The 14,144-nt window shown below is 44.9% G+C and overlaps 2 protein-coding genes across 6 annotated transcripts in view; one reads left to right on the top strand and one right to left on the bottom strand.

Annotated features, from left to right (window-relative positions):
* Positions 1 to 14,144, bottom strand: part of ABITRAM (actin binding transcription modulator) — a 180,525-nt gene that overhangs the window by 97,714 nt on the left and 68,667 nt on the right. The window lies entirely within an intron of this gene.
* The window catches only part of TMEFF1 (transmembrane protein with EGF like and two follistatin like domains 1), a 106,368-nt gene that overhangs the window by 70,641 nt on the left and 21,583 nt on the right, over positions 1 to 14,144 (top strand). For all 5 annotated transcript variants that reach the window (XM_083519513.1, XM_083519511.1, XM_083519509.1 and 2 more), the window contains 2 exons: positions 7,838 to 7,864; positions 13,185 to 13,281. In XM_083519513.1, the coding sequence (XP_083375639.1) occupies positions 7,838 to 7,864; positions 13,185 to 13,281 (124 nt within the window). The remainder of the gene's footprint in view (positions 1 to 7,837; positions 7,865 to 13,184; positions 13,282 to 14,144) is intronic.

Here is a 14,144-nt window from a genome sequence, read left to right as displayed (position 1 = left end):
AGACAGGACCTTTGTTGGCCTCAGCCCAGCAGAGCAGCCCCACACATACAGACACACATGTCCCTTTTGCTAGCAGTGGTAGGGGCGGGTGCCCCACGTGTTCTCAGGACACCATCTGCTCTAAAGTTCAGGCTGCAGTCCGGAAATGAGAGCCCCATATGCGTGCTGAGCTCAGATTCACAGGCATTGCCTATTTCTTTTCAAGATCTGGTCACACTTTACTGGAGTGTTTGCTATGCCTGTGCTCTTGATCCTCACAGGGAGCACCTAAAGTATACAAGAAAGATGTGCATCTCCCACCATGCATGGCCTGTAGTGATAGGTGGTAGCAATTTAAAAAAAACCAAAACCTTTTCCTTCTTCTTTTGAATGTCCCATAGCCAATAGATGAAAGACCAAGTTGAAACCAGGGCCCAGAAAACAGAGACATTTGGGGCCGCAGCCACCATACTGAGTACTTCTACCATTGCTGGACTGGGGGGGGGGTTAAAAGTTTACGCCGCTGCCCACAGACTTGCCGGAGTGGTGTTAAAGTGGGAACCACAAGGACACTTTGCCCGGTTCGTCCGAAACCTGGTGCCATCCCCAATGCAGAAGATAGTTGTGACTTCCTAATATGTGCCTTCTGCATTGCCCCTCAATGTTCACAGAGGTGTGTTTTCACACATTACTTGCCCCCCCCCCCAGAGGACTCCAGTGTGCGTGCAGCAGAAAGACTTGCTCCTGTAACCTGTGAACCAGCCTTCCCTCTCTCTTGAGGCAGACATCTCATTGCTGACTTAACCCTGTAAACTAATATAGTTATCTCTCCTTGGGTGCAGAAACAGTTGTTAGGCATGATAAAGGCAGGGTGTGTAGATGAAGGTCTCTTCATCTATAATATATTTAAAAGGCATATGTCTACGATTCCCCCCCAAGTGCACATCTAGAAAAAGGAACGCAACAAAACACTTTGAAAAGACATATCATACAGGTATGCTTCTCAGAGACTAACCCAGGTACGCTGCTGTGTACTGTGTGAAATGGCCTTGGGTATTATGGGAAGAGCTTACGCTTGACCTAACATTGCCTGCACTTCCTGCAACTGAACAGCAAGCTACTGTGCTTACAGCATTCAGAGTGAATTTTTTGGAACATTTTGCCAAGATTTTCATGAAAGAATGATCAGCTACTGTTTGTATCCTGCCAAGTAACAGTTTAAGGCTCCATTTGAGGCTGCACCGCTCTGGGCAATTAGGTAGCAACCCTCCTGAGGACACTTGTGACTTTAGGCTAATTGCCGGCAGACACAGTGGGCTTTAAACAGGCGGTGGAGATATAAAGACAATGGGAAGAAGACTAAAGTGGTGCAAAGAATCAGGATAAAGGCTAGGCAAAAATATCTTTCATCTGACACCTAGTTTCTGTGTACATAAAATTATTGGGGAGGGGGCATTCCATAACGTGCTTCCACTAGCCACAATCTGCAGTGGAGCCGACCAAACACAGAGTTACATCCTGAGTTAGAGCATCATCTTTAACCCACCCGAAAGCATTGTGGGCCATGGTAGCCTTTTGATTCTGACTGTGGACAGTTCATTCTCTTTTTAAGGCAAGGCTCTAGCTTACAGAGACTTTTATATATGGAAAATGCTTAATTGGATTGTGCAGACACCTTCCCTTCTGCTGTACCCCACACTGGCTTTCTATGTTGTTCTATATGCGTGATAATTTTATATTTAATAATGCTTTTCACCAATTTACTCAGCACAGACCTTAAGCTAACAGGCCTGTAGTTTCTTAGATCTTCCGTAAATCCAAGATTCTCTAAGTACCGTATTTTTCGCACCATTGGACGCACATTTTTTCCTTTAAAAACTAAGCTGAAATGTCTGTGCGTCCTATGGAGCGAATGTGTGGTCCTGGGACTTCCCCCTCCAGCCCCTCCAAGCTCAGGTTGCAGCGGAGAGGCTGCGTGGGTGGCTGGGGAAACCCCGGGCTTCCCCATTCAGCCCGACAAACAGCTGAGAGGCTGCGTGGGCGGCTGGGGAAAGCCCTGGGATTCCCTTGAGTCGGAGGAGCAGAGGGCGGTCAGCGCGCAGCGGAGAGGCTGGCTGTAACTTGCCCTCTGTCCTGTGAGCAACTCTAGGAGGCTGGCTGGGGAAGCCCTGGGGTTCCCTTGAGTCGGAGGAACTCAGGGCAGTCAGCGCGCAGCGGAGAGGCTGGCTGTAACTTGCCCTCCGTCCTGTGAGCCACTCTAGGAGGCTGGCTGGGGAAAGCCCTGGGCTTCCCCATTGAGTCGGAGGAGCAGAGGGCGGTCAGCGCGCAGCGGAGAGGCTGGCTGTAACTTGCCCTCTGTCCTGTGAGCCACTCTAGGAGGCTGGCTGGGGAAAGCCCTGGGCTTCCCCATTGAGTCGGAGGAGCAGAGGGTGGTCAGCGCGCAGCGGAGAGGCTGGCTGTAACTTGCCCTCCGTCCTGTGAGCCACTCTAGGAGGCTGGCTGGGGAAAGCCCTGGGGTTCCCTTGAGTCGGAGGAACTCAGGGCAGTCAGCGCGCAGCGGAGAGGCTGGCTGTAACTTGCCCTCCGTCCTGTGAGCCACTCTAGGAGGCTGGCTGGGGAAGCCCTGGGGTTCCCTTGAGTCGGAGGAACTCAGGGCAGTCAGCGCGCAGCGGAGAGGCTGGCTGTAACTTGCCCTCCGTCCTGTGAGCCACTCTAGGAGGCTGGCTGGGGAAGCCCTGGGCTTCTCCACTGAGTCCAACGTGAGCCGCTCTAGGGGGCTGGCTGGGGAAGCCCTTTACAATCGAAGATTTGGACATCCCCTTCCGCCCCTCCCCCCTGGTTATTGTGCTGGTAATTCCCAGCATTTCCTCCTTTTGCTCAGGTTCCACGAGGCAAGGCAGCTGCCCTCCACAGACATCCAGAAATGTGAGATCTCCCTCTCTCTTCCTACTTTCCCTCCCTCCCTCCCTCTTCCACCTTAAATAAAATATTGGGGGGGGCAGTAAAGCCCTACCTCACATACCACATTTCAGCCCTTCTCAACCTGTGGGTCCCCAGATGTGAACGCCTCTAGGTAGCAAGGCCAGAGCCCAGGGAAGATGGGAGTTGAGGGATGATAGGAGTTGTATTCCAACAACATCTGGGGACCCACAGGCTGAGCTCTCCCCCTTCCTTCCTTCCTTCCTTCCTTCCTTCCTTCCTTCCCTCCCTCCCTCTTCCACCTTAAATAAAATATTGGGGGGCAGTAAAGCCCCACCTCACATACCACATTTCAGCCCTTCTCAACCTGTGGGTCCCCAGATGTGAACGCCTCTAGGTAGCAAGGCCAGAGCCCTGGGAAGATGGGAGTTGAGGGATGATAGGAGTTGTAGTCCAACAACATCTGGGGACCCACAGGCTGAGCTCTCCCCCTTCCTTCCTTCCTTCCTTCCTTCCTTCCTTCCTTCCCTCCCTCCCTCCCTCCCTCTTCCAACTTAAAAATATTGGGGGGGGGGCAGTTAAGCGCCCAATAGTAAACATTGGAGATACTGTACTGTACATTACTGACAGTTCCTTACCACTGTATTTTCTTGCAGAAAACCTCACCCATTCTGATAAGGATGATAAAGCATAAAAGACTAGCATATAAGATTCCTTTTAAACTAGAGGTAGTAAAATATGCTAAGGAGCATGGAAACAGAGCAGCAGAGAGACATTTTGGACCACCTCCAACTGAAAAAATGATAAGACAGTGGAGGAAACAGGAGGATCAGCTGCAAAAAGCAGATAAAAGCAAGCACACTTTTCGTGGACATGCTGCAAAGTGGCCACAGATGGACATTGCCATGAAAGAATGGATCACAAAACAGCGGAATAAAGGCTTCGCAGTCTCTACAAAAATGATAATATATGAAGCCAAACGCATTGCTTTAGAGAAAGGCATTCATGACTTTACTGGCTCACCATCATGGTGCTACAGATTTATGAAGCGATGTGGCCTTGCTATGCGCACCAAAACTAGAACTGCACAAAAAATGCCAGAGGAATATGAATCTAAGATTCTGTCTTTTCATAAATTTGTAATTGATGCTAGGAAGAGAAATGGATTTGAAATTGGCCAGATTGGGAATATGGATGAAGTCCCTCTAACCTTTGATGTGCCATCAAATAGGACTGTTGATCGGAAAGGTGCCAAAACTATCGCCGTGAAAACCTCTGGACATGAGAAAACCCATTACACTGTTGTGTTGTCTTGCTGTGCAGATGGCACCAAATTGCCACCCATGTTAATTTTCAAAAGGAAAACATTTCCAAAAGAAGTGATTCCACGAGGAGTTGTTGTACATGTTCATGAGAAAGGATGGATGGACGAAAATGGAATGAGAGTATGGGTTGAAAAAGTGTGGTCCAAACGTCCTGGAGGGCTTTTGAAAAAACCTGCCTTATTAGTACTTGACCAGTTTAGAGCACATATTAGTGAAACTACAAAAAAGTGCTTTAAGGAAGCGAAGACTCATCTAGCTGTAATTCCTGGAGGTCTTACCAGCCAGTTGCAACCTCTCGATGTTTCCATCAACAAGCCATTTAAGATCTTTATGCGAGAAGAGTGGAACAAATGGATGGCTGCTGGTAACCATGATCTAACACCCACTGGACGAATGAAGAGGCCCACTATCACTCAAGTTTGTGAATGGGTGAAAACATCATGGCACTCGGTGAAGGAGGAAATCGTTGTCCGGTCATTCAAAAAATGTGGCATTAGCAATGCTTTGGATGGTAACGAAGATGGTATTTTACATGAAGATAGCGAAGAAAGTGATGTCAGTGATTGTGAGCAACTGAGCTCCACAAATTCTGACTCTAGCAGTGATGAGTTCTAGGGGTTCACAGAAGACTAGAAGAGTACTCAAACTTTAAAGTCTCTCTTCATTTGTTAATGACAGTGATGATGGTTCTTAATGCCATTGTTGACTGCTGTTCACTTTACATGGCTGTAATATGATTCTGATATACTGGTTGTTTATTAAATACAGCAGTTTGTACAACATTTGATTCAGAATATTTTTTACTTGTTTTCCTCCTCTAAAAACTAGGTGCGTCCTTTGCTCCGGTGCGTCCAATGGTGCGAAAAATACGGTACCCTATTTTCTAGGGGTGTCCCTGATTTAGAGAGGCCATCCCAGTTTCTGATTTGATCCCGGAATGTCCCACTTTTCCTTAGGATGTCCTTGTTTTCACTGGAGAAATGTTGGAGTTCTCCGGCCACCTAGCCAATTGAAGGCAATCTTGTATAGGGGAGGTTTTTTAAAATGTTTAATGTTTTATTATGTTTACTACATATGTTGGAAGCTGCCCAGAGTGGGTGGGGCACCCCAGTAAGATGTGTGGGGTATAAATAGTAAAATAATCATTATGGAATGAGAAGTCACTATTTTCATCGGAGAAATGTTGGAGGGTATGAAATCCCTTTTTAAAAATACTGTTACATTGACCCCTTTCCAGTCCTCTTCTACGGATGCCATTCCTTGGGACAGGTTAAATATTTTTGTTAGAAGATAAAACGTTTCACATTTGAGTTCTTTAAGAGTTCTTAGGCAGAAACCACCCTCAGCATTTAGGTTGCGGGAGGGGAGGGGTGACAGTATGTCTCTAATGCTTGAGCGTTTAACCCGTGGAAATGACGAGTCTCAAACAGTCCCCAAGCTAGCATGATGTAAGGTAACAAAGACAGAAAAAGACAAGCATAAAAACTGCTTTCTAGTCTCCCCATTACTATTTGATACAACAAGCCTGGTACAAACAAAAGGGGCAGGGGACCCACAGTTTATTTCCCTGTATTTTACTCACTTTTCAAAATGAAATTGAGAAGAATTTAATCTTAAGTAAATCACAAACTGCAGTCATCCCCCATTTTCATTGACTCCCCAAAGAAAAGTTGGAATTGACTCACGTTTGCGTTTGTGGCACTTTGGGTTAATACATACCAGCATTTTCCATTGCGCATCTACCCTGGAGGCATGTTCTGTATTCTGCAATCAATAGTTCTCATTCAAGCCCCTGAGTCTGTTCCCCTCTCACCAGCTCTGCTGTTTTATTTTCATTGTTTTAGAATGAGGAAGAATAGGAGAGGAGGACAGAAGGAAATCACACAGTTTCCAGAAAATTTAGTGCCTTAATACTTACTCAGACCATCATAAGATGACTAAGGTTAAAACCAATTCACCAGACATGTCTAAATCTTGTAATTCTGAAAGGCAAGGCAACGTAGGAAGTGCTTTGTTGTCGTGTGCAGCCAGTTAAGTTGCTTGATGTGAACTGCTCTTCAAATGTAGAACTTTTTCTTTTCATGCTGCGTTTTCTGACTCTGTAATGGATTGGCCATGATGTCTCTATTATTCTTTGCAAGAGACTGCCTCATTTTAAAGTCACTGTAAGCAACTCCTTCTTGGCATGCTCTGCCCTGCATTCAGAGGAAGGGAAATTGCAGGGGATGAGGGAGGATCAGGACTGAGAATTTGAGGAAAGGAATATGTGGGAGGAAGGCAGGAAGAAATTCAGCAGGGGAGCTAAGTGATCTGCCATCTCTTCATTGGGTTACATCCATCAAGTCATGGCTGTGGCTCTAAAAGGAGTAAGGAGATTGATGGCCGCCATTATATTGTCCAGTTGGGATTCCCCCACTTATCCCATTATGAGTTAATGCATCCTTCACCACTGATTGGACCATCTTTAAGGTTATATATGTCCTTCTGGGCCATATGTAAGGGCAATCTTCTTCAACCAGATGTTGTTTTCTGTCTTCAGATTTGTCCTTCACCCTAAGTTACAACAATATAGAATTACTATATTAAAACCAGTTAAAACCATTTACAGTCCGAAGAACAGGGTGAGTTTTAAAAATGTTGGGAATCTCAACTCCATCACCCATAGCCAGCATAAAGAGTGACCAAGAATGATGGGAGTTGTACTGCAACAACATCTAAAGGACACCCGACTGGAGAAGGTTGTGTTAAGGGAACTGAACTCAGACATACACACATGAAATGAAGTTTCTTATTTGATGGCATTAAATGTACCGTGGCCACACAGAAATGCCTATATACTGTCTTCTTTAGTCTTGTTTGCTTCTTGACCCACTTCAGACATCTTCTGCCGTACCACTTCATACTCCTAAGCCTCTTTTTCCCGGGCCGAGACCTAGGCAAAAAGAGTAGTTTAGGTGCTGTCAGACTCCTTCCTGTATGCATTTTGGTTGCTGTCTTCTGTGAGGTGGGTAGATGCAGGGAAATTGGAATGAGCAGCTAGGGTAAGTAAAGGGAGAGACTCTGCCAAAGCAGAAAGGAAGACATTGAAGAACCCCTTGCAGCTTGATTCATGTGGGTAAAGCCAGTGCTGGTTGACCCCTCTTTGCACTTGGCTGATTCAGAAAACATCCCTATTCAATAATTTGCTGGCCCAGGCTCTAGATCCCTGTAGCTGTTTACATAAGGCTTCAATTGGCAGTCTAAGCAGGCAGAAGAAGTACAGAGTCCAGGGGGTAATTGCCGATGGATACTCTGGGCCTTGTGGAATCCAGCACTCAACAACCTGGAGCATCTTGTGATAATGCTCCTGGCCTTTGTGGATCAGGCTGCTGATGGGATTTTTCTCACCAAGAAAACACATTATCATATAGGAGTGGGAACAGAGTAAGAACTGTGAACCTGAAGGGTATTTAGTCACACCAGTTTATCTTCCCTGCCTCCCAGTGCTGCTTGTTATTCCTCTCCATTCAGTTGGTCTTGCCCATTCAACACAATCAAGCTGTTTATAAAGGCTTTTAAAGAAAATTAAAATTAAAAAATGCAGTCCCAGATAATTCTATTTTTTTCCTTTTCAGATAATGGTTCTGGATCAGGAGAAGGGGGTGAGTATTGCTGATATTTTTGTTCTCTTGTGTGAATGCAAGATCCTAGCTGGAAATGTTTACATGTACTGCAGAAAAACACAACTACATAGATTGCTTTTCCTTGGCAAAAGGTGATTTCTGAAAAGTTTGTGAACAATTCAACCATTTCCTTGAAAAATACAAGTCAGGAGCCTTAACTTTTTTTAAAAAAAAAGTTATGTCATTCAATAGCCAAAATTAAGCATTGTTCAATGGGAGATTAAGCATCTTCTTAAATTAAATTTCCCATTAAAATCAAAGTTTCATAACTTTTACTGGATTCTGCCGTTTGTTTTTCTATCAGTGATGCACCAATATGTGCACTAAAGCCCCCCCCCCATTAGGTAGGGCGAGGCAACTGCCTCAGGTGGTACCCACCCAAGGGCAGCACCCCCGTTCCACCGCCCAGTTAACAGCTGGTTTCCCCAGCCTTTAGGGACAGAGGAGTCAGTGGCAAAGCTCTGTGGAATACCCCTCTCCTGCAAGAGGGGAAGCGTTCTGCCTCTCAGCTTTGCCCGCTGTTTGGGTGGGGGGCTTTGCACTGGCTTCTAATGAAGGGAGGAGCCAATGCAAAGCCCTGTTGCCAGGGGGAGGAGGGGGGATCTGGAAAAGACACCACCCCACCACAGGGGCAGCAGTGGACATTTTGCACCTGGTGCAATATATGCACAAATGAGAAAAACCTCAGATATAAATCAGTGTTACCTCTTAACTCTGCATTGCGCTAATGGATGGAATTTCAACTTTTGTTGGATGAGAGAGCAAATTAACTTCTTAGGTTGTTTTGTTTTGGGAGAGCCCACAGCTCAGCGGAATAGTGCATGTGTTGCATGACTTTAATCAGAGTATCTACATTTAAAATGGACCTTGGCTTGCTCAGCTGGGAAAGCTGAGTCCTCAGAGAGCCCCTGCCAGCTATAGAAGACAATAGGCTAGAATGGACTGATACTTCAACTCAGTTTAAGCTGTCAGTTCATATATTTCTAAGGAAGGTATGAATGATTATTGTGTGTGGGTGGGTTTTCCTGCAGCCGTTTCTTACCTGGATATGTCTTCTTGTTCCTTAAAAACCACAATTAAACAATTTGTGGTCTTTTAAACTGCGTGCCTGTAGTATAGGGTATCGTTTTGCTTGTTACAATTTTATGTATTTGGTGTTTTTATATTGTAAACTGCCCCATGATCCTTGGATGAAGGTTTTAGTAGTTTAATAAATCAAACAGCTGAAGTTTTACCTAGGCTTCAATTCTCTACCCCCTTCCTGGGAGTCAGCCCTTACTAAGCTCAGTGGGCCTTACACCTGACATGTAAACTTGTGCTGTTGGCGATCCAAATGGCCTGCAAAACTGCTAATCTTTGTTGATGGGTCCACTCTGTAGTAGCTCACTAGCCAGGTGTCATGCTAGTGTTTGCTGTTGTTGTGATCAGGTGAGTGAGTCCCTTGAGCTCTGCCTGAGCAGCCACACTGCTGTGGGGTGGATTGCTCCTTTAATTCTTTGCTTTCCATAGTTGATGGCGTGGCTAGTGCCTCTGAAATGTTTGTGGAGATAGAAGGTGTAGCACTCTGCTGAAGTGCTTTTTGTCACCTTGGAAGTGACGAGAGTCCCCGAATGCCCAGACTCATCAACTAGGCGCTGGCAGGTTCCTTACCACTACCACATGGGAAGGAATGCCAAAAATCCTCCTCAATATCAGGACAGTTACGTAGAACATGGCTGGAGTACACAGCTAATCTTCTAGCTCTAGGCAAGTGAGATGATGGGAGAGAGTGAGCCCCTACTAAACTCTTGTCTCCATGGGACAACATGGGAGTTTTTCTTCTCACTGGCAGTCATTTGATTGGCACTCTTCCCAGCCCTTTAGCCAGGAGTTGTTATCTCCAGTCTTACCATAGCTATTTTCAGGCACACTGGTCATGGTAAGGAAGCTTGGGGCAGCACCTCACGTCACTGTGGCAAGAGACCATCTCCTGTGGAGTTAGATCATCAAGATCAGCCCAGCTGGTATTGCCCAGGAACTCTAAAATGCTCCAAAAATTATGGGGCAGGAGGCAGTTTCAAAGCCATACGTTGCAATCCTGAGGAAGGACCAGCCACAAGTAATGTCTAGATTGATCAGACTTAACCAAGACTGCTCACCTCTACTGTAACGTATATTGATCAGACTTAGCCAAGACTGATCACAGCTAACCTATATTGATCAGACTTCTCCCAAACACAGAACAACAAGGAACACAGTGCATTAAATGTTACAGATGACCTCAGAGAATCATCCTAGTCCAATTGCGCATCCCTCCTCCCAGCAGGCTGAAGGAGTGTGCACGATGGGACAGAAGCCTCTTTCACAGCTGCAGGGCTGTTAAGAGAGGATGAATCTCCAGGATGCAACCTGTTCAGTGCTTCCTCAGTGGCGTAATGGCTAATTGCCATGCAGTTTCGTTTCTTATTCTTTTTGTTTAACACTAACCATAGTGAGTGCTTGTTTACCTAAACAAAGTTTAAATTAGGCACCTTTTTTAAAAAAAACAACACACCCATATTTAATTGCGGACAGATGGCAATTGATTAGTCTAGGCTTTCAAGCTAGGGAAATGGCATGCTTGCAATACAGATCGTCATGTTAATTATTATTGAAATAATTTGTTTCAGAGTCCCTCTTTCCAAAATTTGGTTGTTAAAGTATGGTGGTGATTAAAGTCCCTGGCAGATTGCTTTTAGTAATTAATAAATTGATAATCAGTATGCACTATTCAGCTAACAGCCATCTGTCTGTTACGCACAACAGTTGATTGTGGCAGTTACAGGTTGGGATTGGTATAATTCTAAGCATATATGCAAATTTGAAATTGTACCTTTTCCACTGTGTCTGCCACATGAGTTGTATAATTCTATTATTAATTTTTTTAAAATCTGAACCAGTGATACAACTGGCCAGATTTGTACATCCCGTTATTTTAGTGTGATGTACATGAGCAGGGGGACACGGGTGGCACTGTGGTCTAAACCACTGAGCCTCTTGGACTTGCCGATCAGAAGGTTGGCAGTTTGAATCCCCCGTGACAGGGTGAGCTCCTGTAGTTCAGTCCCTGCTCCTGCCAACCTAGCAGTTCGAAAGCACGTCAAAGTGCAAGTAGATAAATAGGTACCACTCTGGTGGGAAGGTAAACAGCATTTCCGTGCACTGCTCTGGTTCACCAGAAGCGGCTTAATCATGCTGGCCGCATCACCCAGATGCTGTCTGCGGACAAACACCGGTCCCTCTGCCAGTAAAGCGAGATGAGCACCGCAACCCCAGAGCCATCCGCGACTGGACCTAACGGTCAGGGGTCCCTTTACCTTTACCTTTACATGAACAGGAATGAGCCACAGTGCGTCTTGGGCTCAGGTGCTTGCTTTTCACTTTCACACTTTGTTTTGTTGTCTCATGTGACAAAAATGTGACTAGTGTTAACTGCTTTTAGTTTCAAGCAAGCTGACTTCCAGTTGTGGATTCTGAAGCTGGCTGGCTGAAACTAACCATAGTTAGGGTTAACCGCAATTCTGGATCCAGACAAAACAGCAAACTGTGGTTAACTAAATGTGGAAGCTGTGCCTTGTACTGAATCAGAGCATTGGTCCATATAGCTCAATATTGTCTATATTGACCTGAAATGCCACATTTCCAAGGCAGGGGTCTGGAGATTTATCCTGGGACATTCTGCATGCAAAGCAGATGGCCTACCAGTGAACTGTAGTCTTTCCTCTGTGGCTGTACCAACGAGCTTCTGAATTCCTCCTTTTAGATACTTGAGAGGAGAGAGGACACACACAAGTCTGAGGCTTGCTGCAGCCTATGCACATTCCAGTACAATTTAAACCATGGTTTAGTGTGACATGTGATCACTGCCTCAGAGTATAGGGGAGCTGATTTAGTACAGTGGCCAAGAGTGGCAAATGTGGAAGATGCCAATTCAAAAATGTGCCATTGCCACAAACTCACTTAAGTGACTTCAGACTTCAGACAAGCCGCACTTTCAGGTTTGCCAACTTGAGCTCATTGCAGAAAAGGCAGAATATAAATGTTACAAATAAATAACTTTTTTAAAAAAGTAACATGGGAATAATGACAGTTGCCTACTTTACAAAATTGCTGTAAGTATTGTAAGATAATTTATGTGAAACATTTTGAGCACTCAAAGATGTTTAACAATGGTAGTGATAAATATTTCAAACACTGAAATACCAGTTTTTATCAGTCATGCTTGTGCTGGTGTAAATCTGGCATTTGCAAGGTGCTTTCTGCATAAAGAACTTCTCAGGTGTTTGTGGTTTCATTCAGCACGCCCAAGCTTAGTTCTGTCCTCAACCCCTGGTTTATAAAGCAAAAGCACTTGCTGCTTTTGGATAATAACAACCTGGCATCCATTGTATTCTTGGATATTTGACTGCAGAGGAAAACTTCAGTATAACGATCAATTTGCAGTAATATATGCATGTGAAACATTTCCATTTTGTCATTCGGAACGGCAGCAAATTCAGATATTTAGATTAGGTAGCTACCGTAGAGTAAATTGCATCTGCTGTGTACCAGCATGCAGGTTTTTTTTATCTCCAGTGGCAAAGAGTTTGAGTATACAAATCTTTTAGCTAATGTTGTGAGCTGGTGTAATACAGTGGTGCCCCACAAGACGAATGCCTCGCAAGACGGAAAACTCGCTAGATGAAAGAGTTTTCCGTTTTGGAGGTGCTTCGCAAAACGAATCTCCTATGGGCTTGCTTCGCAAGACGACAATGTCTTGTGAGTTCCTGCTGGTTTCCCCCCCTCCCCCCCCTTTTCTAAGCCGCTAAGCCGCTTATCAGCTGATCCGATCAGCAGATAAGCCGCTAATAGTGCTAATAGCGCTAAGCCACTTATCAGCTGATCCGATCAGCAGATAAGCCGCTAAAAGCCTCTAAAAGCCGCTAATAGCGCTAATCCGCTAATCCTTCAATGGGCTTGCTTCGCAAGACAAAACCGCTAGACGGATCACAGAACGGATTCTTTTCGTCTTGCGAGGCACCACTGTATAGCGGAAAGAGCAATTGGGTAGAGAGGTGTGGGGTCAGCCCCCCCCAGTTGGGTCATGAGGCTCACCGGGCTGGCTGTGGGTTAGTTGCCATGTCTCAGTCTCATAGGATACCTTTAAAGGACGAAACAGGATGTCTCCATGCAAGCTGCTTTCAAGGGAAAGTGTCAATAATATGAAAATGTGTTCTCTGTTGTTGTTGTTTTATTTTTATTTAATTAAACAATACTTTGTGTTGACTTGATCTTGCTCTAGAATATGAAGGATCTGGAACTGAAGTTCAAAGAAAACATTCCAAGTGTGGCGTTTGCAAGTATAGGGCTGAGTGTGATGAAGATGCAGAAAATGTTGGGTAAGTAATGATGATGATGATGAGGCGGAGGAGGAGGATGTAGACGATGTATTTGTTGTATCCCATCCATCTGACTGCGTTGTCCGAGCCACTCTGGGCAGCTTCCAACATAAAACACAGAAACACAACAACACAACACAACATCACACATAAGGGGAAAAGTGACTCTTAGCCGACGGTGTGTTGGGGGAGCCATTTGTAGCTGCATGGCCATACGTCCTTGAGACAACTTGGGGGGGTTCATAGGTCAAAGTGGATGTGGGAAATGGCTGTCACACTTACCTTTGAACGGTACACTTTATTCCAGCCATGCAAAAGTCAAATGTTCACCTATATTTAGAGAACATATGCTTTCCCACAGTCTATTGAGGCATGCAGCCATTATGGTGGAGCAGCCTCAGCTCTGCATTCTGGGTTTAAAAGCATCCTTAGAAAAGGTTGCAAACTTGCATTTTTCATTCTAAGCAGTATTCTGTAATTAGACTGTCAGAGGTACCACAGCACATTACATTCAGCACAGAAATATACACAACTTTATCACTTCTATTATCTCGGCAGATTTCCCCCCCCCCCCTTTTGGTGCTTTCTTTTAATGTTTATTGGGCTGATTAAGAGAAAGATGTGAATTTTGAGCAGGTGGTTGTCATGAGCTGCACAGCACGGCTGGAAAATTAACATTTGGATAGATTCAAATTAGTACAGTATGTGACATTCCTGCATATAAATATGTGAACAATTCCTGCTGAGAAAATATCTCTAAATTATAATTCATCCCTGTTTCTTTTATTTCATAAATAAATAAATAAATAAATAAATGATAACGTGGGAGAAAGGAAATAACTTCCATCAAGATCCTCCAAAAA

This window comes from Podarcis liolepis (genome assembly GCF_965112155.1).
Source record: "Podarcis liolepis genome assembly, chromosome: 8".
Classification (NCBI taxonomy): domain Eukaryota; kingdom Metazoa; phylum Chordata; class Lepidosauria; order Squamata; family Lacertidae; genus Podarcis; species Podarcis liolepis.
The sequence above is the reverse complement of the archived record's forward strand: the minus strand, read 5'-3'. Positions and strand labels throughout refer to the sequence as shown.